At 45.0% G+C, this 24,742-nt stretch overlaps 1 protein-coding gene and 1 pseudogene across 2 annotated transcripts in view; one reads left to right on the top strand and one right to left on the bottom strand.

Annotated features, from left to right (window-relative positions):
- Positions 1–1,937: 1,937 nt before the first annotated feature.
- On the bottom strand, positions 1,938–5,507 carry LOC129032750 (collagen alpha-1(I) chain-like; annotated as a pseudogene). The gene has a single exon (XR_008501453.2). The product of XR_008501453.2 is annotated as a collagen alpha-1(I) chain-like (transcript).
- The window catches only part of UBXN7 (UBX domain protein 7), an 83,129-nt gene continuing 60,858 nt past the window's right edge, over positions 2,472–24,742 (top strand). The window contains exon 1 of the mRNA XM_054480498.1: positions 2,472–2,644. Coding sequence (XP_054336473.1) covers positions 2,485–2,644 — 160 coding nt within the window. The 5' untranslated portion in view covers positions 2,472–2,484. The remainder of the gene's footprint in view (positions 2,645–24,742) is intronic.

Raw genomic sequence — 24,742 nt, 5'->3', positions numbered from 1 at the left:
ACTCTTTAATAATCCAAAAAAGCTTTTCAAGGTTGTATTATTCATTAATTCTTTATTTATTTTTCCCAGTTCCCTGGTTATCCATGGAAACTGTCTCATTTTCTTCCCTTCTTTCCCTCCTCTCTCCCACCCCCCCATGGAATCTTTTTGGCCACCTGTCTAATTTGCTTTTATCTTATTTTTTAATTTCTAAGAAAATGCCTTCTGGAGTTGTGGATGCCACAGACTTTATCACCTTTTCCTGCACTGTTAATCTAAATCATATCATTAAATCTGAATTATAAGATTTTGGAAATAAACCTGATAAACCTGCAGAGCTCATTGCTGGCCTCTCCATCTGATGGAGGTACAGTAATCACTGTGTTTAGTTTTTGTAGTTAATGGTGTTATACCATTTTACGTGGAGCTTGATTTTGCATGGCTGGCTAGTGACTCAGCCTTTAGGATGAAGGGTTAGGGAGACAGAGGTAACACTTTCTTGATTTGGCTTTCTTCCCTTGCCTGTTTTTGCACCTCTGCATCAAATGTGAAGGAATCAGCTTCCGAAATTTATGACTGATCCCCGCCCTTCCTCGGCCCATCTAGAGAACTGCAGCAACCTGGAAGGCAGTGCCACCAGGACAAATCTGTCATTAAACTTAAAATACTTTTTTTTTTTTTTTTTTTTGAGACGGAGTCTTGCTCTGTCACCCAGGCTGGAGTGCAGTGGCATGATCTCAGCTCACTGCAACCTCTGCCTCCTGGGTTCAAGTGATTCTCCTACCTCAGCTTCCCAAGTAGCTGGGATTACAGGTGCCCGCCCCACCACAGCGGCGGCTAATTTTTGTATTTTTAGTAGAGATGGGGTTTCGCCACGTTGACCAGGCTGGTCTGGAACTCCTGACCTCAGGTGATCCGCCCGCCTCGGCCTCCCAAAGTGCTGGGATTACTGGAGTCTGCTTTCTTTTACATCAATCATATCTTCTTGAAACTACAGCCCGACTGGGCGTGGTGGCTCACGCCTGTAATCCCAACACTTTGGGAGGCCGAGGCGGGCGGATCACTTGGTCAGTAGTTTGAGACTAGCCTGCTCAACATGGTGAAACCTCGTCTCTACTAAAAATGCAAAAATTAGCCGGGCGTGGTGGCGCGTGCCTGTAATCCCAGCTACTTGGGAGGCTGAGGCAGGAGAATCGCTTGAACCCGGGAGGCGGAGCTTTCAGTAAGCTGAGATTGCACCACCGCACTCCAGCCTGGGCGGCAGAGCGAGACTCCCTGTCAAACAAAACAAAACAAAACAAAACAAAAAACTATACCCCTTGATTTGACATGGCTCTTTCTTAATTCTCCCCAATAGCATGTTTACTCTTAGGATGTGTCAATTCTTCAGACAGCTCATCCCATCTTTTATTGGGCCATTTTCCTATGAAGATGCAAAATATGTGGGTGGAGGTTGGAAGGTGGGAGGCTAAAACAAACGGAATCACACAGAATCTCTTTTAACTTTATGGGCAAGGTGGGGGATTATTAGATTTGAGCGCACCCCGCTCATGTAACTGTTTAACAAAATACTTAAAATTATTCAAGTAACACATGAATATCTTTTTTTTTTTTTTTTTTTGAGATGGATTCTTGATATATTTCCGAGTCTGGTCTCGAACTCCTTGCCTCAAGCGATTCTCCCACCTCGGCCTTCCAAAGTGCTGGGATTACAGTCATGAGACACCGCACCCGGCCAATAATGTCTGTTTAAAAATAAAAAGATAAATAAGAAACTCGAAGTAAAGTCCGCTTTGACCATCGTCCCGATCGTTCTCTTCTCTGGAGGTGACCATTACCAGCGTTTTGAGCACACTTTTCCAGTCTCCTTTCTATATGTTTTCTTTCCTCTACTGCATATACAGAGTTTCTTTTTATACAAATGACACCTCTTGGGGTCTCATTAAGACCCTAACGGGAGACGTGATGGCCAATTTATTTAAGAAAAGCAGACTAAACAATCGTTTATGAAAACCTACTGGGTGGCAACCCCGCGCTAAGTGCTTTCTTTGGCATGAACGGTTCTGGTATTTCACTCGCCACAATCGGTTAGCTAAGCCATTAGTTTAGAGGCTGGGGGGCGAGTACGGGGAGAGTCGCTTCAAAGCGAGGAGGTAGGGTTTGCATTTTGATGTGACCTGCAGGAAACCTAAGAGTGCGGTGGAACCGCAAAACAGAAAAAATGCTGTCATCGGCAGCTGGCTCTGTCAATAAAGCTTGCGAAGCTGAAATGCGAAGAACTATCTGCCGAGACCGAAGCTTCTTTCGGAATCTAGGAATCGACACCGCGCCTGCAAGGCTAGCCTGGGAGCCCGGGGAGGAAGGCACCAGCAATGGCAAAAAGGATGCACTGAGCAGGCAGCAACCGAGCAGCCAACCGGAGAGCGGGGAGCGCGCCGGCCCGGTGGGAAAATGCGCCTGCGCAGACCGCTGGGGGCGGGAGGGGCGGGGCTTGAGGGGCGGTCAATGCGCCTGCGCACACCGCACGGCGAGGTGGGGGAGGGCAGTCCGTGTGTGTCTGTGTTGTTGTTCGGCGGCGGCGGCGGCGGTAAGATGGCTGCCCACGGGGGCTCCGCGGCGTCTTCGGCGCTGAAGGGGTTAATTCAACAGTTCACCACCATCACCGGTAAGAGACGCGGTTACCGGAAGGTGGAGAGTGGGGTCCGGAGCGGGCGGCGGGTCTGCTCCGGGCTTCCCCTTACCTTCAGGCATTCCTCCTTCGGGCTTTACCCACAGCTCCCGTCCTCCCTCCTGAGGAAGAGGCGACGACGGCGTCGGGGTCTCCGGGTTCAGGCGGGAGACAGCCCCCGCCGCTCCCGATACCCTCGTTCTCTGTCTCCTAGTAGTGTGGAGGGAGATCCCCCAACCCCCCGCCAGCCCAGACCTGGGAATGGGCCGAGTCCGTCCGCCCCCGCCGGCCCGGGGACCCGGGGGCGGGAGGAGTGGGGGGCCGCACCCGGGCCACCGCCCTCCTCCTCCTCCTTCATCATCTTCCCTTCTCTGTGCAGCCCTGCGGTGCGGTGCATCTCCTCACCTCCTTTTTTCCTTTCTTCCCCGGCCAGGTCATTCTGCCCCGGTCCCCGGCCTGCCCTTCCCCTTTCTGGGCCCCTCGGAGCCATTGCCGTGGCCCTGGCGGGTTCGGGCCCTCCCGCCTTCACGGCGAGGCCGGTGGGTTCGGCAGTGCCTTTACACTTCACGGGGGACAGGCCGCCAGCAGCGGGGGGTGCTGAGGAGGACCTCAGGGACTGACGCTTTGAGGGAAGAATGAGGGGGAACCCCCAAGCTGAATAGGGGAGGCCTGGAGGAATCCAGGGTGGCGTTTCCCACCTCCCCATAATAAAATCATAAAGACGGAGACGATGGCGCCGAGGCCTCCTGCTGATAAGATAGGGATGGCGGCAGAAACTTCTTTGAGAGAAAATCTGTTTCTGGGTGTCAGTATCCCCGAAACCCTAGGCCTAGGTTGTTCTCTCCCTTTGGACCCCTGCGAAGGGCACACGCAGATCCTCTTACCGCCTGGAGGAAAGGCCCTAAAGCTATTCTATGAATTCTCTCTGTCTTGTTTCTCTCTGATGGTGCTGAACTTTTCTTGCATGAGTTATTAGAGGGCGGAGCAAATGATGAAGTTCTCTGTGGAGTGATTTGAGAGAAGAGTACTCCAATGTGCCTGAGTGTAATTTTGCCGTTCTAGTTTGTCATTTTGGAAGGAGGTCAGAATGTTAGTTCCCTCTCTCAACGGATCTATACTTTATCTCGTAATTTGTTAGATGCGGAGAATGTTTCCACTGTTAATGTTCCTAGAGTTTAACGTGTAATATCTGGTTAAGTAAAATTTTATATTGTTTTAACTACTACAGGTTGTATACTAGTTACCGTTTTATATTAAAGCTAGTTTTATTTTTTTGCTTTGCAATGATAACGAGATATTTGACGCATTGTTATCTAGCTTGTGGGCATGGAACATCAGGTCAAAGTTAAGTAAAGTAAAATTTGTAATAAAATTGGGGTGAGGAGTTGCATGATAGCTTCTCTTAATATTTTTAAACTTTGTGATTGGATTATTGAAGATATAAAGGATTGGATTATTATATTAAATATGTAAAGGATTTCCTAATGTCTAACAAATCATTGCTATGGAGAAGATTATTGTGTATATAAGTTAGTGTTGCTGCATTATGCTTATATAGAAAAATCTTTGCAGTCAATCTGATAGAGAAGTGAATATCATTATTAATACTTTAGATTTCCTAGAGGTGGTTTATGATGCCACTTGGGCCTGGCGTGGTGTCTCACGCCTGTAATCCTAGCAGTTTGGGAGACGGAGGCTGGAGATTAACATGGGGCGAGGAGTTGGAGACCAGCCTGGGCAAAACATAGTGAGGCCCCATCTCTACAGAAAAAAGAAAATGAGCTGGATGTAGTGGCACCGGCATGTAGTCCCAGCTACTGGGGAGGCTGAGGTGGGAGGATTGCTTGAGCCTAGGAGTTCAAGGCTGCAGTGAATAGATCATACGACTGCACTCCATCCCTGGCAACAGAGCAAGACCATTTCTCAAAAAAAAAAAAAAAGAAAAAAAAAGAAAAAAAAGCCACTTCTTCTTCTTCTTCTTCTTCTTCTTCTTATTATTATTATTATTTTGAGACAGAGTCTCGCTCTGTCGCCCAGGTTGGAGTGCAGATCGCCTAGGCACGATCTTGGCTCACTGCAACCTCCACCTCCCGGGTTCAAGCGATTCTCCTGTCTCAGCCTCCCGAGTAGCTGGGACTACAGGCGCCTGCCACCAGGCCCGGCTAATTTTTGTATTTTTAGTAGAGGCGGTGTTTCATCATGTTGGCCTGGCTGGTCTTGAACTCCTGTCCTCAAATGATCCACTCACCTCAGCCTCCTAAAGTGCTAGGATTACAGGCGTGAGCCACCGCGCCTGGCCCTAAAAGCCACTTAATTAATTTTCAGTTTCTTATGCTAATTACTACTCTTCCCAAACTCTGATTGGTTTAACGCCGCATTACTTCTTCTGTTGCAACATTTTTATTAGGTACACACAAAAACCAAAGTGTGATGAGATGAATTGACTCACTTAATTGCTTTAATTCTGTTTCTGTTAGTCTACATAGCTTGATTGCTGGATCAAGTTGGAGTCCCTCAATCAGTAGACAGTGGTATCTGAAAATCTACAGAGGGAAAATACCTTTGAGTGTTCTTGAAATATTGTGAATTTCTATTGATAATTTTTGGGATTCTTTTTACAAAATAGTGATTAACCATTAGAAACACATGATTGATTTCTTTTTGCCTTTTTTACATGTTTTAAAAAATTTTTTGGGGTTCTCTCCACATACGTTTTAATCGTAGTGTTTATAATTAAAAGGTATTTTATATTTATTTTAGTGACCTTAATAGCTTATGCTCTGATTTCACAAAGATTTTACTTGGAAGCTCAATATTCTTGTAAAAACAAATGCATCATCAAAAATGTGAGTCCTTAGGCAGGAGCAAAAAAAATGAAAAAGAAAAAAATAAAAATAAATGTGAGTCTTATCTTTTCTTTGGCATTTAGAAATAGAACGGAAAATTGAAAGATTTTAGAAAAGTCTTAATTCTTACTGAATAGAACAGATCTCTCTCTGATTCAGTGAGTATGAAATAATGACTTTTTTTTTTTCTTTTTTTTTTTTGAGATGGAGTCTCGCTGTCACCCAGGCTGGAGCGCAGTGGCGTGATGTTGGCTCACTGCAAGCTCTGCCTCCTAGGTTCACACTATTCTCTTGCCTCAGTCTCCCGAGTAGCTGGGACTACAGGTGCCCGCCACCACGCCTGGCTAATTTTTTGTATTTTTAGTAGAGACGGGGCTTCACCGTGTTACCCAGGATGGTCTCGATCTCCTGACCTTGGGATCTGCCTGCCTCAGTCTCCCAAAGTGCTGGGATTACAGGCGTGAGCCACCGCACCCGGCCTAATGACTGATTTTTTATTTTATTTTATTTTATTTTTAAGAGATGGAGGTCTCCTCTCTTTGTTGCCCAGGCTGTTCTCCAGTTTCTGGGCTCAGCCATCCTCTTGCCTCAGCCCTCCCAGTAACTGGGGCTACAGCTGCACATCACTGTGCCTGGTTCAGTAATGGCTGATTAAAAAAGACAATATCATAACAACTTTTTTTTTTTTTTTTTTTTTTTTGAGACGGACTGGGTCTCACACTGCCACCCAGACTAGAGTGCAGTGGTGTGATCACGGCTCACTGCAGCCTCCAGGGTAACTTTCTATATTTTTTGTAGAGATGGGGTCTCACTTTGTTGCGCAGGCTGGTCTTGAGCTCCTGGGCTCAAGCAATCCACCCACCTTGGCCTCCCAAAGTGCTGGGATTACAGGCGTGGGACACTGCACCTGGCCGAAATAATTTTGATAAAAGGGAAAAGAACTAATTCTCCTTCTCACAACAGCAATATTTATTTTACATATTATCTTCCACTTCTTGTTTGTATACTTATTTTTACATTGTGGATCATAGTATATACAATTTCTGAGATTTCTTTTTCTTTTTTTTCCTTTTTTTTTTTTAAAGATGGTCTTGTTCTGTCACCCAGGCTGGAGTACAGTGGCACAATTATTGCTTGCTGCATCCTTTACCGCCTGGGCTCAAGTGATTCTCCTGCCTCAGCCTCCAGAGCAGTTAGGACTACAGGCGTGTGCCACCATGCCCAGCTAAAATACACAGTTCTGAAATTTTCACTTAACATTATGCCACAAACCTTTTTTGCATGGTCACACCGATTAGCAGGTGGCCAAGAGAGGTGATGACTTTTGAAGTAACCACACTGAGAAGCTGTATACAGTATGGTTTACCATTGATGCTTGCTTTTTGGGTTTTTTGTTTTTGTTTTTTTTTTTTTGTTTTTCAACAGAATTTCACTTCGTCACCCAGGCTGGAGTGCAGTGGCGTGATTTCGGCTCACTGCTGTCTCCGCCTCCTGGGTTCAAGCAGTTCTCCTGCTTCAGCCTCCCCAGTAGCTGGGATTACAGGCTCAAGCCACCATGCCCGCCTGATTTTTGTGTTTTTAGTAGAGATGGAGTTTCACCATGTTGGGCAAGCTGGTCTCAAACTGACGTCGAGTGATCTGCCCACCTCAGCCTCCCAGAGTGCTGGTATTATGGGTGTGAGCCACTGCAGCCGGCCCCACTGATGCTTTCAGTGTCATTTAAAGCTGCATAAGAAAACCAATCTTGTTGCTTTTATAGTCATTCCACATTTTACAATACTACTGTTTGATCTCCTCTGATATTTATCATACATGGCTTTGAATTACTGTTGAAAACTTTCAGAAGTCATATCAGTTCTCAAAACATGAAGGAAAAATATGCAGCTGGATCTATTCTGAAAGAGCAATTTTTAAAAATGTTTTGAAGCCGGGTGCGGTGGCTCACGCCTGTAGTCCCAGGCACTTTGGGAGGCCAAGGCGGGTGGATCACCGGAGGTCGGGAGCTTGAGACCAGTCTGGCCAACATGGTGAAACCCTGTCTCTACTAAAAATACAAAAATTAGCTGGGCGTGGTGGCGCACGCCTGTAGTCCCAGCTACTCAGGAGGCTGAGGCAGGAGAATCTCGTGAACCCAGGAGATGGAGGTTGCAGTGAGCCGAGATCAAGCCACTGCACTCCATCCTGGGCGACAGAGTGAGACTCTGTCTCCAGTTTTAGTGTATGTGCTGCTGAAGCGAGCACAGAGCGAGACCCTGTCTCAAAAAAAAAAAAAAAAAAAAAAGTAAATAAAAGTAAAAATGTTTTGAGCCATGGCAGTATTCCATTAGCACCAACTTTGGGCTGACATCCACCACACATACACACTAGTGCACATGTGTAATCAGAATAATTCATGGAGTGAAGGTGAGGGATACATAGACACTATAGAACAGGTGAAAAACTAGCAGTCTAAGGACAAATGTGAGGGCATAGAAAGTGGAGGCTAAGAAGAGTACAAGAGGTTACTGGTACAGAAATTCATAGAGCTTTGTGCATAGTGGCAATCACATACTTCAGAAAATTATAGAACCTCAGTTGTAGAAGAGACCTTAATCTTTCAAATTGTCGAATGAGTGCATATTTATTATAAAAATTAGGAACTGTCACGTTTGTAGTATTTAGCTTTATGGCCAATTTCCATTCATATTCTTTTTTTTTTTTTTTTTTTTTTGAGATGGAGTCTCACTCTGTGGCCCAGGCTGGAGTGCAAGGCATGATCTCGGCTCACTGCAGCCTCCGCCTCCCGGGTTACAGGCATGTGCCACCACACCCAGCTCATTTTGTATTTTTAGTAGAGACGGGGTTTGTCCATTTTGGTCGGGCTGGTCTCAAACTCCCGACCTCAGGTGATCCTCCTGCCTCGACCTCCCAAAGTGCTGGGATTACCGGTGTGAACCACCACGCCTGGCCTCATTCAAATTCTTTTTTTTTTTTTTTTTTTTTTTTAAGTATTTATTGATCATTCTTGGGTGTTTCTCGGAGAGGGGGATATGGCAGGGTCATAGGATAATAGTGGAGAGAAGGTCAGCAGATAAACACATGAACAAAGGTCTCTGGGTTTCCTAGGCAGAGGACCCTGCGGCCTTCTGCAGTGTTTGTGCCCCTGGGTACTTGAGATTAGGGAGTGGTGATGACTCTTAAAGAGGATGCTGCCTTCAAGCATCTGTTTAACAAAGCACATCTTGCACCGCCCTTAGTCCATTTAACCCTGAGTTGACACAGCACATGTTTCAGAGAGCACGGGGCTGGGGGAAAGGCCATAGATCAACAGCATCCCAAGGCAGAAGAATTTCTCCTAGTACAGAACAAAATGGAGTCTCCTATGCCCACCTCTTTCTACACAGACACAGCAACAATCTGATCTCTCCTTCCTTTCCCCACACTTCCCCCTCTTCTTTTCAACAAAACCGTCATCGTCCTCATGGCCCGCTCCCGATGGTCGCTGTCTCTTTGGAGCTGTTGGGTACACCTCCCAGACAGGGCGGCCGGGCAGAGGCGCTCCTCACTTCCCAGGTGGGGCGGCCGGGCAGAGGTGCTCCTCACTTCCCAGACGGGGCGGCCGGGCAGAGGCGCTCCTCACATCCCAGATGGGGCCGCCGGGCAGAGGCGCTCCTCACTTCCCAGATGGGGCGGCCGGGCAGAGGCCCAAGAGAACATTTCCTTTCTCTTGGGTTAATATTAAAATATGATTAAGTTCTCTGGAAAGGTGGTCACAGTATTATAGATGTTAAGAGAAAACTTCAGGAATTTTAAGAATAGTTTCAATAAGGGATACGTTTCAGAGTTTCTTTTTTTTTTTTGAGACGAAGTCTTACCCTGTCACCCAGGCTGGAGTGCAGTGGTGCGATCTTGGCTCATTGCAACCTCTGCCTCCCCGGCTCAAGTGATTCTCCTGCCTCAGCCTCCCAAGCAGCTGGGACCACAGATGCACGTCACCACACTCAACTAAATTTTTTGTATTTTTAATGGAGATGGGGTTTCATCTTGTTGGCGAGGCTGGTCTCAAACTCTTGACCTCAGGTGATCCACCCACCTTGGCCTCCCAAAGCGCTGGGATTACAGGCTTGAGCCACCATGCCTGGCTGAAGTTTCAGAAATTTAAGGGAGGTAATTTTGAGTTGTGAATGGAATCTTACTAGTAGATTCATTTATTGATAGACTGCTACGTGCCAGGTGTGGTTCACATCTTAAGGATACAACTGTGAGCAAGGCATGGTGTCTGTCCTCAGAAAGCTTAAAGGTTAACAGGAATAGAGACACATGAATAGGTATTAGAATACAGTGAGAGAATGGTAAGGAGCTAATGCTGGAGCACAAAAGAGGGAGATCAAGAAAGCCTTCCCAGAATAAATAATTCTTTATCTAAAATCTGGAAGATGTTCTCGCAGGAGAAACATGCAGAGACTTGGAGGAGAATTGGGCAGACATGTATACAGACAGAGATGAGAGAGGGGAGACAATCGGTTTAGGGAATTGATAATTCCAAATGAGTAAAGCACAGCTAGTGCAATACATGGGCCTCAAGAGATAAATGGGAGATTGGGTTGGGCCTTGTAAGGCATGTTAAAAAAAATCTTGGCTTTATTCTGAGAATAGTGGGGAGTCAAGAGTTTTAATTAGAGGAGGGAGACTGGGCACTGTGGCTCACACCTATAATTCCTGCACTTTGGGAGGCTGAGGTGGGAGGCCTGGAGCTTGAGATCAGCCTAGGCAACATAGTGAGACCCCAACTCTACAAAATGTATTAAAATTTTATTTATTAAAAAAGGAGTCACATCTGATTTGGCTTTTTTTTTTTTTTTTTAAAGAAAGAGTTACTTGGCTATAATGGAGATGAGATAGGCACAGAGATCAGTAGAAGGCTGTTATATTAACCCAAGAAAGATAGTCCTGAAAAAAGTTAGTGGCGGAGAAGTGGACTCTGAAAGGTATGGGAAGAAATCAGAGTCAAAATGAAGTTTAGGATTCTGTTTTGGACACCTAGGTATGTAACAGTGCTATTTATGAAGGTATGGAATAGCGGAAAGGTGTGGGGAGAAGATGGTTAGCTCAGTTTTGGATAAGTTAAGGTGCTGCTAATAGGACTTCCAGATGGAGCTGTTCAAGCAGATGAATATTTGGGTCTAGAAAGAAGAGTGAGAAATCTGTCATATTCATGGCAGTTAAAGTTATAAAAATGGGGCTAGGTGCGGTGGCTCACACCTGGAATCCGAGCACTTTGGGAGGCCGAGGCGGGTGGATCACCTGAAGTCAGGAGTTTGAGACCAGCCTGACCAACATGGTGAAACCCTGTCTCTACTAAAAATACAAAACTAGCCAGGCATGGTGGCGCGTGCCTGTAATCCCAGCTACTCAGGAGGCTGAGGCAGGAGAATTGCTTGAACCTGGAAGGCGGAGGTTACAGTGAGCTGAGATCGCGCCATTGCCCTCCAGCCTGGGTGACAGCGAGATTCTGTCTCAAAAAAAAAAAAAAGATTATAAAAATGGATGAGGCGAGGCCTAGTGGCTCACACCGGTAATCCCAGCACTTTGGAATGCCAAGGTGGAAGGATTGCTTGAGGCCAGAAATTCAAGACCAGCTTGGGCAACATAGCAAAGAGCCTGTCTCTACAAAAAGTAAAAAAAAATTAACTGGGCCTGGTGGTATGTGCCTGTAATCCTGGTTGACTTGGGAAGATTGCTTGAGCCCAGAACTTTGAGGCTGCAGTGAGCTATGCTCCTGCTGCTATACTCCAGCTTGGGTGACAGAGAGAGACCTTGTCTCTAAAAAAAAAAAAAAATTAGGAAAAGAGAAAGGCTGGCATCTTGCAGGAGAGAGTGTAGTGTGGGAAATCGTAGACTCCAGGACACAGTGCTGAAGGAACACCAGCATCCGGGGGACTGCAAAGAAGAAAGTGCAGAGAAGACTCAGGAGAAACCAAAGATGTAGGGGGAAAACCAGGAGAGCACCATGGCACTTAAGTCAGGAGTGGCCACGTGCGGCGGCTCACGCCTGTAATCCCAGCACTTTGGGAGGCTGAGGCAGGTGGATCACACGAGATCAGGAGTTTGAGACCAGCCTGGCCAATATGGTGAAACCCCGTCTCCACTAAAAACACAAAAAATGAGCCGGGCATGGTGGTGGGCACCTGTAATCCCAGATACTCGGGAGGCTGAGGCAGGAGAATTGCTGGAACCTGGGGGTCAGAGGTTGCAGTAAGCCAAGATCGTGCCACTGCACTCCAGCCTGGGCAATAGAGTGTGACTCTGTCTCAAAAAAAAAAAAAAAAAAGGTGAAAAATTATTTTGTAAATGGAATAATTAGTCTCTAATTAGTCCTTTGTTTAGCTAACACAATTAGCTTCAAGATGGCTCTCTTCTGTCCCCGTGGTGCTTCAGAATCTTAGAGTTGATAAAATTCACATCCATGCAGGACTTTAAGTGCTCCAAGGTACTTTGGGTTTATCCACTCACCCTGTCAGGTGGATAAGTCAGATGGGGGTTGGAGGCCAGGCAGGTAAGCAGCTGGTCTCCAAGACTGGTATTGTCCTGCTGTGCCCCACCTTGTGCTCCTTGAGGCTCTGAGCTGAGTTTCAGGCCTCTGCCATGTCCCCACTCTTCCATGCCCCAGCTCCACAGTTTCCCAAGGATACAGTGAAACCAGCTGGCACCTGATGGTCAGGCAGGAGGGGAACAAGTACCCCAAGGCCCATCACAGCCAAGAAAGGAGGCACAGTGGCCCGGCCACAATCTGGAGCGGATGAGGGGGCCAGCTCCACCCATCCCAGTGGGATGGCTGGCCCTGCAGCTCCAGAGAGGGTCCATTGGCCCACACAGGCACTGTCCACATGCTCCTCTCAGGGACCGGCCTGTTGGAGGGCTTGTTGCCAATGTTCTTATACATGGTAGATACTCAGTAAATGTTTGCTGGCGTGGAAACGTTTACGTGTTGCGGTGGCCTGCCAGTTTAGCCCACATGCCTGGCCTTCCGTGCTCCCCAGGGCAGCTGTACCTTAGCCCCTTGTGGTAGAGATGATCCCCAGACCAGGTGGTGACTGGCCCCGCTACGTTGGGCTGTTGTGTGTCCTCTGGCTATGGCTTGATCAGGCTGGCGTGCAGCCAGGCGAGGACTTGGCGGGCTGGGCTGCCCATAGCCTAATCTGTTTTTAGTCTCCTGTTTTCCAGAATGTCATGTAAGTGTAATCACAATATGTAGCCTTTTGAGTCTGGCTTCTTGCTCTTAAACTATTGTGTTTGAGATTCATTCATGTTGTCGTGGTTAGTAGTTCCTTCCTATTTATTGGGGAATAGTATACCATTGTATGGTTATACTGTGGTTTGTTTATGCATTTATCAAATGAAGGACACTTTCCAGTTTGGGGACATTATAAATAAAGCTGCCAAAAACAGTATTGTACAAGTGTGTGAATATCTTTTGATAAATACCTAGGAGTGTGTTTATTGGATCATGTAATAATAGTTATGTTAACTTTCTAAGAAGCTGACAAATAATTTGTGACTTTCTGGTCTAGTGACTTTCCAAAGTCACTTTGGAAAGTTTAGTGGCTTTGAGAGGCTGATGCGGGAGGATTGCTCTAGGCCAGGAATTTGACGCCAACCTGGACAACAAAGAGAGACCCCCCCATCTCTATTAAAAAATAGTAATAAAAGAGAGTTCCAGTTGTTCTGCATTCTTGCCATCATTTGGTATTTTTAGTTGTCTTTTTTTTTTCTTTTGAGACAAGATCTCATTCTCTTGCCCCTGGTGGAGTTCAGCCGTGTTATCATAGCTCACTGCAGCCTCAAGCTTCTGGGGTCAGTGATCCTCCTGAGTAGCTGGGACTACAGGCACACACCACCATGTGTTGCCCATGCTGGTCTCAAACTCCTGCCTTGGTCTCCCACAGTGCTGGGATTACAGGTGTGAGCCTCCACACCTGGGCTTTTTTGTTTGTCTTTTGTTTTTGAGATGGAGTCTCACCCTGTCACCCAGGCTGGAGTGCAGTGGTGTGATCTTGATTTATTGCAACCTCTGTCTCCTGGGTTCAAGCGATTCTCCTGCCTCACCCTCCCAAGTAGCTGGGACTACAGGCGTGCACCACCATGCCTGGATAATTTTTGTATTTTTACTAGAGACTAGGGTTTCACCACGTTGGCCAGTCTGGTCTTCAACTCCTGGCCTCAAGTGATCTGCCTGCCTCAACCTCTCAAAGTGTTGGGATTACAGGCGTGAGCTACCGCACCTGGCCATTTTTTTTTTTTTTTAAAGCAATTTCAATAAGTGTGTAATGGTATGTCATTGTGGTCTTAATTTGCATTTCTCAGGTGACTAATGATTTGGGGCATTTTTCATGTAGTAACTTACCATCTATAAATCTTTTTTTGTTTGTTTGTTTGAGATGGAGTCTCGCTCTGTTGCCAGACTGGAGTGCAGTGGTGCTATCTCGGCTCACTGCAACCTCCACTCCCAGGTTCAAGCTGTTCTCTTGCCTCAGCCTCCCAAGTAGCTGGGACTACAGGCACCTGCCACCACGCCCAGCTAATTTTTTGTATTTTTAGTAGAGACAGGGGTTTCACCATGTTGGCCAGGATGGTCTCAATCTCCTGACCTTGTAATCCCCCTGCCTCAGCTGGGATTATGGGCATGAACCACCGCACCCGGCCACCATCCATAAATCTTTCAAGCCCCAACTTTTAATTATGAGATTCAACAGACATAAAATTACTCTCTCAAATTGCTGTAAACGTTTCTGAATGCTTCCACTGGAATTTGTATTTTTATCTTGTCACAGACTAGTAAGAGATAGCTGGTCTAAGGACTACCATTTGGGTAGTACTGGCCTAGGTGATGGCAGAACAGGGCCTGGAACTCTGGCATCTTGGCTCCTGGGTGCATGCATTTCCCACCATTAGCACTACTTCTGGCACCATTGGCTCCTTTTGTGAACTAATGAATGTTTGCCTTATCTATCCCCTAACTTAGTAATTTGATTTCTCTGTACTCAGTTTTTTTCTGGTGTGCATTTAAAAATGTTTTCAATATTTGAAGCTTAAAAACTCCAGGATTAGAGACTGAGGTTAAAATTTCAGCTTATTTCTCACAACTGTCATCCACTCCCATACCCTTGGCAAATAGTTTAGCTTACTTTGGTATCATTGCTGGGGAAAATGTGGAACCGAAAAGTAACCTCTTGTCCCTGTCACTTCTGTGGAGGGATGATGATGATTGTTTTTAAAAGTCTCTGTGACTGCTATACTTTGGTTTCTGGATGGTAGTGAAGAGATGATCTCTGTCCGTCTTTTGGCACTGCGAGTAGTGTAGACAATATGCATAAGAGTATAAACTAGGAGATAGCAGCATGAGAATGGCCATCATAAGTTGTGTGCCACAGCTGGGTTAAGTAAGGCCCTTTGGTGCCATTCAGTAGCAAGTGTAAAACAGATGGAGAGAAGGACAGATAAAGGATGTTTTAGAAGGGGGTTCATGTGGTGAGAAACAAAGTAGGACTCCTGTTGTGGAGTATAGATGACTGGATTAGATTAAGCCACCCTGCTGCTGCCTACAATATTGGACCCTCAAAATAAGCCCGTTTTTTAATTTAATTTTTTTTTGAGACGGAGTCTTGCTCTGTCATCCAGGCTGGAGTGCAATGGCGCAATCTTGGCTCACTGCAACCTCCACCTCCTGGGGTCAAATGATTCTCCTGCCTCAGACTCCTGAGTAGCTGGGATTACAGGCACACATCACCACGCCTGGCTAATTTTTTTTGTACTTACAGTAGAGACGGGGTTTCGCAGTGTTAGCTGGTCTCGAACTTCTTACTTCAGGTGATCCACCCACCTTGGCCTCCCAAAGTGCTGGGATTACAGATGTGAGACACCACACCCAGTCCCAAAAAGCCCATTTTAAACAAGTTTGCAAATAGTTTAAATCGTAAACTTGTCAAACTTGTTTTATTAGCCCCCCCCTTAAAAAAATAGGTATATTCTTCTAACTGTAGTAAGACAGAAGTCCAAATTCTTTACAGCTGATCATCAGAAATTGTTAAGTACCTCTTGGGTGTATAGGTAAAATGTGGGTAAAATGTGTAACTTCACTAAACTTGTTTATCAGTGTTCCTTTGCTTACATCATTTAGCCCTCCTTACTTTTCCTCTTCCCTTTCAGTTAACCTTCACTTCTTCATATTCCTCTGTGTAGCTCAGTGGTAGTGTTATTGGCAATTACAGTAGGACTGTTCTATCTGTTCCAGAAGTTTAACACTTTTAGTTGCTTTGACTGCTGACAAATTACCGCAAATTGAGTGGTTTAACACACATTCATTCTGTCATGGTTCTGGAGGCTGGAAGTCTGAAATGAAGGTTCGAGTAGTCTTTTGGGGGACATTTTTCAGTCCACCACATCACCCCTGGCCTCTCTCCACGAAATGCCGGTAGAGTGTCCCCGACTCCCCAGGCATGAAACCCCAGAAATGGTCTCTCATGTTACTGAATGCCTCCAGTGCTTTGACACTAAGAACCACTGGAACCTTTAATTATCTTTCAGTTAGCTCCTGTTTCTAAAATGATTCACTAAGTGATACGCTAAGAACAACTGATGATACGGGAACAGATGGCTCAGTTTGGCTTTGTTTAAGAAAGTGGATGGTATACTTTGCTTCATGGGCTTCTTTCTAGCACTGCCTTTGTTCAGACTTAACCAAGATTTAGCATGTGCTTCCTTTTAAAAAATCTGCATGTGTAGTGGTACTTTCTTTGGAAAGCTCTTGCAGGTCACTATCCTGACAGACTCCAAAGATGGAAGTCATCCTGTCACATTGTTTATTTATTTATTTAATTTATTTAGAGACAGGGTCTTGCTCTGTTGCCAGGCAACAGAGTGAAGTGCAGTGGCGTGATCTTGGCTCACTGCAACCTACGCCTTCTGGGTTCAAGTGATTCTTCCACCTCGGCCTCCCTAGTAGCTGGGACGTCCCTAGTAGGTGGACGCCCGCCACCGGGCCTAGCTAATTTTGGTTATTTTTAGTAGAGATGGGATTTCGCCATGTGGGCCAGGCTGGTCTCCAACTCCTGGCCTCAAGTGATCCACCCACATTGGCCTCCCAAAGTGCTGGGATTACAGGCGTGAGCCACCGCGCTTGACCTCAGATGTGGTATGGTAGCACCATCTCAGGAATATGCTCCCTAAAGGTTAGGTTCTCGCATTAAATGATTGTGTGAAGATTGTAGATAGGATGGCAAAATAGTCTTTCCCTGTCCTCTAACTCTGGACCCTGAATGTTGACATCATCTGCCCCAAAATATTACAGTTGTTATTTCCTTTACTATAGTTTTATTTGTTGTGTCGTAATGTCATTCTCCGTAGAATCCTTTCTGTTTTAATGTTTAGCTCTATAGACCTATGAATCTTTAGAAATTCTAGAATACGTACTGTACTTCTATTTAGTTTTCTACTGCCTCTATATCAGCTCTCAATGCTTCTCAGTCACACTGGAGTGCTGTTACAGATTTCTTTGAAGCAGATCCCTTTCATGTATCATTTTGTTCTCTATGCATACCATTCACTTTTTTCTAGTGTAATAGTTTTTTGCTGTCTTCATTGTACTGCTTTTAAAAAAATGAGTGTTTAACTTGAGTGAGACACATGTTCATAGCATCAGATGAATGAGATAAAGAAAACTGAGATGTCTTTCTCCGCCTGTTTACTGTCAAAAATGTATTTCTCCATAAGCTGTATATATTCACACTTTATACTTCCATGTCATTTATGTATAGAGTACTGTAAACTTGGGACTGTCTGTCCGTCCTTCCGTCATTCTTTCCTTCTCTCCTTCCCTCCTTCCCTCCCTCCCTCCTTCCCTCCCTCCCTCCTTCCCTCCCTCCCTCCTTCCCTCCCTCCCTCCTTCCCTCCCTCCCTCCTTCCTTCTTTTCTTCCTTTCCTTCTTTCAACGGAGTCTTGCTGTTGCCCAGGCTGGATGGAGTGCAGTGGCGTGATCTCGGCCCACAGCAACCTCTGCCTCCTGGGTTCCAGCGATTCTTCCACCCCAGCCTCCCGAGTAGCTGGGATTACAGGCTCCCACCATCACCCCCAGCTAATTTTGTATTTTCAGCAGAGACAGGGTTTCACATGTTGGTCAGGCTGGTCTTGAACTCCTGACTTCAAGTGAACCACTGTGCCTAGCCAGTCTTTATTAATAGCAGACTGCTAATTAAGAGGTATCCCAAGTTCTTTAATGTGAATTTTCTTTTCTTTTTTTTTTTTTAGAGACAGGATTTTGCTCTGTCACCCAGGTTGGAGTGGTATGATCATAGCTCACAGCAGCCTCAAAACTCCTGGACTTAAGCAATCCTTCCACCTCAGCCTCCCAAGTAGCTGGGACTACAGGCGTGTGCCACCATGCCTGGCTAATCTTTTTTGTAGAGATGGTTTTTTTTTTTTTTTTTTTTACCATTTTGCCCAGACTGGTCTCAAACTTGTGAGCTCAAGCAATCTGTCTGCCTCGGCCTTCCATAGCGTTGGGATTACAGTGTGAGCCACCACGCCCAGCTGAATTCTCTTAATTCACGGTAGCACTTCATGAAGTTGATAAATCCCCATTTTATAACTGAGGAAACTGATGCCTAGAGAAATTAGTATCTTACTCAGAGTCACACTAGTGAATGATAGAAGTAGAAGTCAAACCCAGGTTTAGCTGAGTAGTTTCCAGGCTCTTATTAAATCATATCTTCTGTACTCCTTAGCATGAGTACAGAAGGGAATTTGAAGAATATTTTCTCTTTGTTACTGGGCATAAGACAGGGCAGAGGCAAAGGTTTTTATACATTCATTTATTTAGTTAGTTAGTTAGTTAGTTAGTTAGTTAGTTAGTTTTTGAGATGGAGTCTCGCTCTGTCACCCAGGCCGGAGTGCAGTGGCGCGTTCTCGGCTCACAAAGCTCCGCTGCCGGGTTCCCGCCATTCTCCTGCCTCAGCCTCTCCAGCAGCTGGGACTACAGGTGCCCGCCACCACGCCCAGCTAATTTTTTGTATTTTTAGTAGAGACGGGGTTTCACCGTGTTAGCAAAGATGGTCTCGATCTCCTGACCTTGTGATCCGCCCGCCTCGGCCCCCCAAAGTTCTGGGATTACAGGCGTGAGCCGCCGCACCTGTCTGTACATTTATTTTAACTTCCTGCTGTGTCTATGGCTCCAGGTGTTCAGTGTCTTTTCATGCCCTAAGTTGCCCTTACGTGGTACTGCAGGCCTTTCTTACCTCTCCCCCAAAAGGCACTTGTGACACTAAGGCTACTTACATCCCTCTTCTTCTAAATCAACACCCTTTTCCTCTGTATATCAACTCTAATTGTATTGTTAATAGCTTTTAAGAGAAGGCAATATGATTGAATTAATTTATGTTATGAAATGATTGATACATCCTTAACTCTAGTAAGTCTTCATATTTTTAAATAGAATGTTTGTTTACCCAAATTAATCTCTGAATTGGAAGTATTTTAGGTAGCATAATAACGTGGAAAAAAAATATGCACTTAGGAAAAGACTTTTGGGCTAGGCAGACTAAAATGTTGACAGGCCTGCTTGCTTGAGGATTGACTTCACAAGTTCTGATTCTCATCAGAACCCACAGATTCTCTAAATGGTTCCCCTGGCAGTGGCATTGGAGTTCTGGTAGATGAAGGGTGGTAGAAAGGGTGGCAACAATATTTGTATGCAGTGGCATTTTTAAGTTGAATTTCCTTTTTCTTTTCTTTTTTTTTTGAGACAGAGTCTTGCTCAGTTGCCTAGTCTGGGGTGCAGTGGCGCGATTTCAGCTCACTGCAACCTCTGCCTCCTGGGTTCAAGTAATTCTCCCGCCTCAGCCTCCCGAGTAGCTGGGATTACACACATCCGCCATCGTGCCCGGGTAATTTTTGTAGAGATGGATTTCCACCATGTTGGCCAGGCTGGTCTTCAACTCCTGACCTCAGGTGATCCGCCCCCCGCTCAGCCTCCCAAAGTGCTGGGATTACAGGCGTGAGCCACCGTGCCCGGTGTAAGTTGAATTTCCTATGACCAGATAAGTTTGTGAATGAAAGTAGCCAGCCTTGGTTGCTGTTATGGCAGAAGTGAGCTTCACTTCACCATCAACATGTTCTTTCTGCTTTTTTGTGGTACTGTGATGTGGTGTGAGCACTTAGAGAAGAGCCAAAATAATGTGAACTTGACCACTTAATTCTCTGAAAAGAAAGTTTGCTCCATACATTGAGAAGCTAGTTTTAGGGTTCATTGGGAGGCAAATGTTAACAGATTGTGCATCTCTGCTAGGACAAACAGCCGAAAGTAGTCTTCCTGTAAGAAACCTTTAATTTTCAGCTGCTGTCTAAATTAAAATGGTAGAGCACAGTAGTTCCCGAACTTTTTTTTTTTTTTTTTTGGAGATGAAGTCTCGCTCTGTCACCAGGCTGGAGTGCAGTGGCACAATCTTGGCTCCCTGCAACCTTCGACTCCCTGGTTCAAGCGATTTTCCTGCCTCAGCCTCCCGAGTAGCTGGGATTACAGGCACGTGCCACCATGCCCAGCTAATTTTTTTATTTTTTATTTTTTTAGTAGAGATGGAATTTCACCATATTGGCCAGGATGGTCTTGAGCTCCTGACCTCGTGATCCACCCGTCTCGGCCTCCCAGAGTGCTGGAATTACAGGTGTGAGCCACCGCGCCCAGCCTGCTGAACTTGTATAGACTAGCATTTAGGAAGTATGATAATATGGCTGGGTGCGGTGGCTCACACCTGTAATCCCAGCATTTTGAGAGGCTGAGGCAGGCGGATCACAAGGTCAGGAGATCGAGACCATCCTGGCCAACATGGTGAAACCCCGTCTCTACTAAAAATACAAAAATTAGCTGGGAGTGGTGGCGTGCGCCTATAGTCCCAGCTACTCGGGAGGCTGAGGCAGGAGAATCACTTGAACCCAGGAGGTGGAGTTTGCAGGGAGCCAAGATTCGCATCACTGCTTTTCAGCCTGGCAACAGAACGAGACTCTGTCTCAAAAAAAAAAAGTATGATAATACAACAGAGTGTAACTGGAAGGCAGTGTACAAATATTAGGGAAACACTGAAACAAAGCCTCAGGTTTTATGAGTAAGAATATGGTAGCATATGTGTCTTGAAATTGTTTATCAAATTTGTGCTGTTTTTGCCCCAAGAATTTGTATTTAGTTACATAAGGTTGGCTGTGGGGATATTAGAACTTTTCCTTTCCTTCAAAAAGTTGCATTTGTGTTTTTGTTTTGATATTTCATTTTTTAAAAGTGTTTTCTGATGGTTAGAATGTTAAATTTGTATATACTACAACTTAACTTTTGGTTCAGCTCCACTGAGAACTTAGGAAGAAATAACTGGGATGAGGAAAGTGAGATTTGCGCTAGTTGAGTGAGCTTTTAAAGTCTGAGAGACAGAGCAGCTAGCAGAGACAAGGGTAAAGATTATGACTCAATGGAAAAGTATATATTTGTTCCTGCTTCAGAGTGAGGAGGGAGGGGAAATGTTCAGAACGTAACAGAAAGTTGGGTGTTTGGTTTGTTGTCCCAACCACTATCCAAATCATGCAAAGATAGGGCTTTATAAAGTCCTACCAAGGGAACTGCCTAGATGATGCCGGTAGGTCCATGTGGTTGAAGGGGATGGTACAGAGGTGAGATGAGAGTAGAGGGATATAAAATGGGAGGGGTAAGGAACAAATCTTGTATGCAGCTTGAGAGGGATTAAAACTTTTTCAATCAGAAATACAGAACTGTTGAAATAGGAAGACAGACAATTGAACTTACATTATTTTGCTGTGTTGAAGGTACACCCGGCCCTCCATATCTGTGGGTTCCGTATTGGTGAATTTAGCCTGCGTATTGAAAATATTCAGGGAAAAGGCCGGGTGCAGTGGCGTATGCCTGTAAGTAATCTCAGCACTTTGGGAGGCCAAGGCAGGCGGATCACCTGAGGTCAGGAGTTCAAGACCAGCCTGGCCAACATGGCGAAACCCTGTCTCTACTAAACATACAAAAATTAGCCAGGTGTGGTGGCAGCAACAGAACAGCTACCTGGGAGGCAGAGGTTGCAGTGAGCAGAGATCGTACCACTGCACTCCAGCAACAAAGAAACAAAATATTCAGGGAAAAAGAAAACATTGTTGCATCTCTACTGAACACGTAGAGACTTTTCTGTTTGTCATTATTCTGTACAGTATAACAACTGTTTACATTGTATTAGGTACAATGTAATAGCATTTACATTGTATTAGGTACAGTGTAATAGCATTTACATTGTATTAGGTGCTATAAGTAATCTAGAGATGATTTAAAGTATAGATTGTTTGCAAATACTGTACCATTTTATATGAAGAACTTGAGCATTCTCAAATTTTGGTGTCCTTGGACAGTCATGGAACCAGTGCCCCATGGATACCGGAGGGATGACTATATCAAAGGGGGCCATGAGATGTGAGATACAGTAATTCATGGAAGAGATGTTGAGGGCTTGAACTAAGACTGTAGCAGTGGACATAGAAAAGGTTGGATAGGAGTGGTATTAACTAGAAGGAACTATAGCTCTCTTTGGTTAACTGATGGGATGTTCACTCTGGGGAGAACGAAGGGTCTAAGAATGTTTCTCACATTTGAGTAATGTATGAAGCTCTTTTAAAGGAAAAACCTCCCTGGTCCTGTGTAACTTAAATTACCATATATACCTAGATAAAAGGCAGACCCCAAATCAAAGGCGATTTTCTCTAAATTTCCCAAAAAGGGTGTTTGCTTTTTCAATTTTTTAAATTGTATTAACATGTATATAACAAAATTTATCATTTTAACCTTTTTTTTGAGACAGAGTTTCGCTCTTGTTGCCCAGGCTGAAGTGCAATGGAGCCACCTCGGCTCACTGCAACCTCTGCCTCCTGGGTTCAAGCGGTTCTCCTCCCTCAGCCTCCCCAGTAGCTGGGATTACGGGTGCCCACCACCACACCTGGCTAATTTTTGTATTTTTAGTAGAGACAGGGTTTCACCATGTTTGACCAGGCTGGTCTCAAACTCCTGACCTCAAGTGATCCGCCCACATCGGCCTCCCAAAGTGCTCAATTACAGCCGTGAGCCACCGTGCTTGGCCCATTTTAACCATTTTTAAGGGTACAGTTCAGTGGTATTAAATACATTAATAATGCATAACCATGACCACCATCCCTCTCTATAACTCTTTGTTTTGTAAAACTGAAACTCTATACCCATTAAACAAGAACTCCCTGTTCCTCATTCTACCTTCCTTCAGCCCCTGGCAACCATCATTCTACTTTCTGACTCTGATTTTTAGTGATCCAAATGTCTCACATAAGTGGAATCATATGGCATTTGTAATTTTGTGACTGGCTTATTTCACTTAGCATAATGTCCACAAGGTTCATTCATGTCAGAATTTCTTTCTTTTTTAAGGCTCCATGAGATTCCATTGTATGAATATACTGCTTTTGTTTATCCATTCATGTGTTGATGTATACTTGGGTGGCTTCCATGTTTTACCTACTGTGAATAATGCTATTATGAAAGTGGGCATATAAATATCTTTTTGAGACCCTGCTTTCAGTTCTCTGGGTATATCTCCAGAAGAGAAATTACTGGATCATATGGTAATTCTGTTGTTAGCTTTTTGAGGAATCGCCATAGTTTTCCACCCTAGTTGTACCATTTTATATTCCCATCAGGAGTGCATAGTGGTTCCAGTATCTCCACATCCTCACCCACACTTATTATATTTTGTTTTTTAATAGTAGCCTTTTTAATGGATATAAGCTGGTACTAAAAAAAACAGTTGACTGTCAACTATGTGCGTTTCTAGAGATTTAAGTGAAATGATCAGGTGCTTTGTTTGGTAATATTTATTGATTTAACATTATTACACACATTGTATATTCATGCTTTTTTTCTTTTGAGACAAAGTCTCGCTCTGTCACCCAAACTGGAGTGCAGCGGTGTGATCTCAGCTCCCTGTAACCTCCGCCTCCTGGATTCAAGCAATTTTCCTGCCTCAGCGTCCCTAATAGCTGGGAGCTATTAGGCACCCGCCACCATGCCTGGCTGATTTTGTATTTTTAGTAGAAGACAGGGTTTCACCCTGTTGGCCAGGCTGGTCTCGAACTCCTGAGCTCAAATGATCCACCTACCTCAGCCTCCCAAAGTGCCAGGTTTACAGGCATGAGCCACCGCACCTGGCCGGCCGCCTTTTTTCAGTCATATTTTATGAAATGAGTTTATTCAGTTGTTTTCATTTGTACCTTAAATATATATCTTTATCAGAAAAGGCTATAGCTACTCCATGTCATCTGCTAGTTTGTTTGTTTGTTTTTTGAGACGAAGTCTCGCTCTTGTGCCCCAGGCTGGAGTGCAATGGCACGATCTTGGCTCACTGCAACCTCCACCTCCCAGGTTAAGCGATTCTCCTGTCTCAGCCTCCCGAGTAGCTGGGATTACAGGCGCCTGCCACCACGTCCGGCTAATTTTTGTATTTTTAGTAGAGAAGGGGTTTCACCATGTTGGTCAGGTGGTCTCGAACTCCTGACCTCAGGTGATCTGCCTGCCTCGGTCTCTCAAAGTGCTGGGATTACAGATGTGAAGCCACCGTGCTCGGCCATCTGCTAGTTTTTTGAAGCCTGTTATTTTCACTTCTCTTTAAATTTATCTTAAATCCATGAATCCAGCGTATCCATTTGCTATTTATTTCCACAGCATAACCGTACTGCTTTATTAATTTTAAAACATAAGTATATGCACAAAGTACAAAATTAAATTGTTATAAAAGGGTTGCCAGTGTTTTTGACTAAGGCCTACTCCCTCTCTCTCTAGTATATAGCTAATGAGCTAAAGTACTATGAGATATCACTAAGTTTATCAGACATTGACCACATGCAAGCAAGCCTGATGCCAGGTGCTGGGAGATACCAAGGCAAGGAAATCAGTTCCTCTGTTCAAGAACCTTCTATTCTTTTGGGGGAGCCAGAAAATGAACTAGCATTTACTAGTAGTATATCCGTGGATATAATAGAACATTATCACAGGGATGGGAATGGGCAGGTAGGCTAGTGCACAAATCAACGAAGTAACATTTCTGTTGATTTCAGCATGCATGAACTAGATGAGGGGAGGATGGGGAGGATAAGGGCATTCTAAGCATGTAATTTAGTTTGACTATAGTAAACTGTGTAGGATGAGGAAGAAGAAAGG

This window comes from Pongo pygmaeus, chromosome 2 (genome assembly GCF_028885625.2).
Source record: "Pongo pygmaeus isolate AG05252 chromosome 2, NHGRI_mPonPyg2-v2.0_pri, whole genome shotgun sequence".
Taxonomy (NCBI): Eukaryota; Metazoa; Chordata; class Mammalia; order Primates; family Hominidae; genus Pongo; species Pongo pygmaeus.
This window is presented reverse-complemented; position numbering and strand designations above follow the sequence as displayed.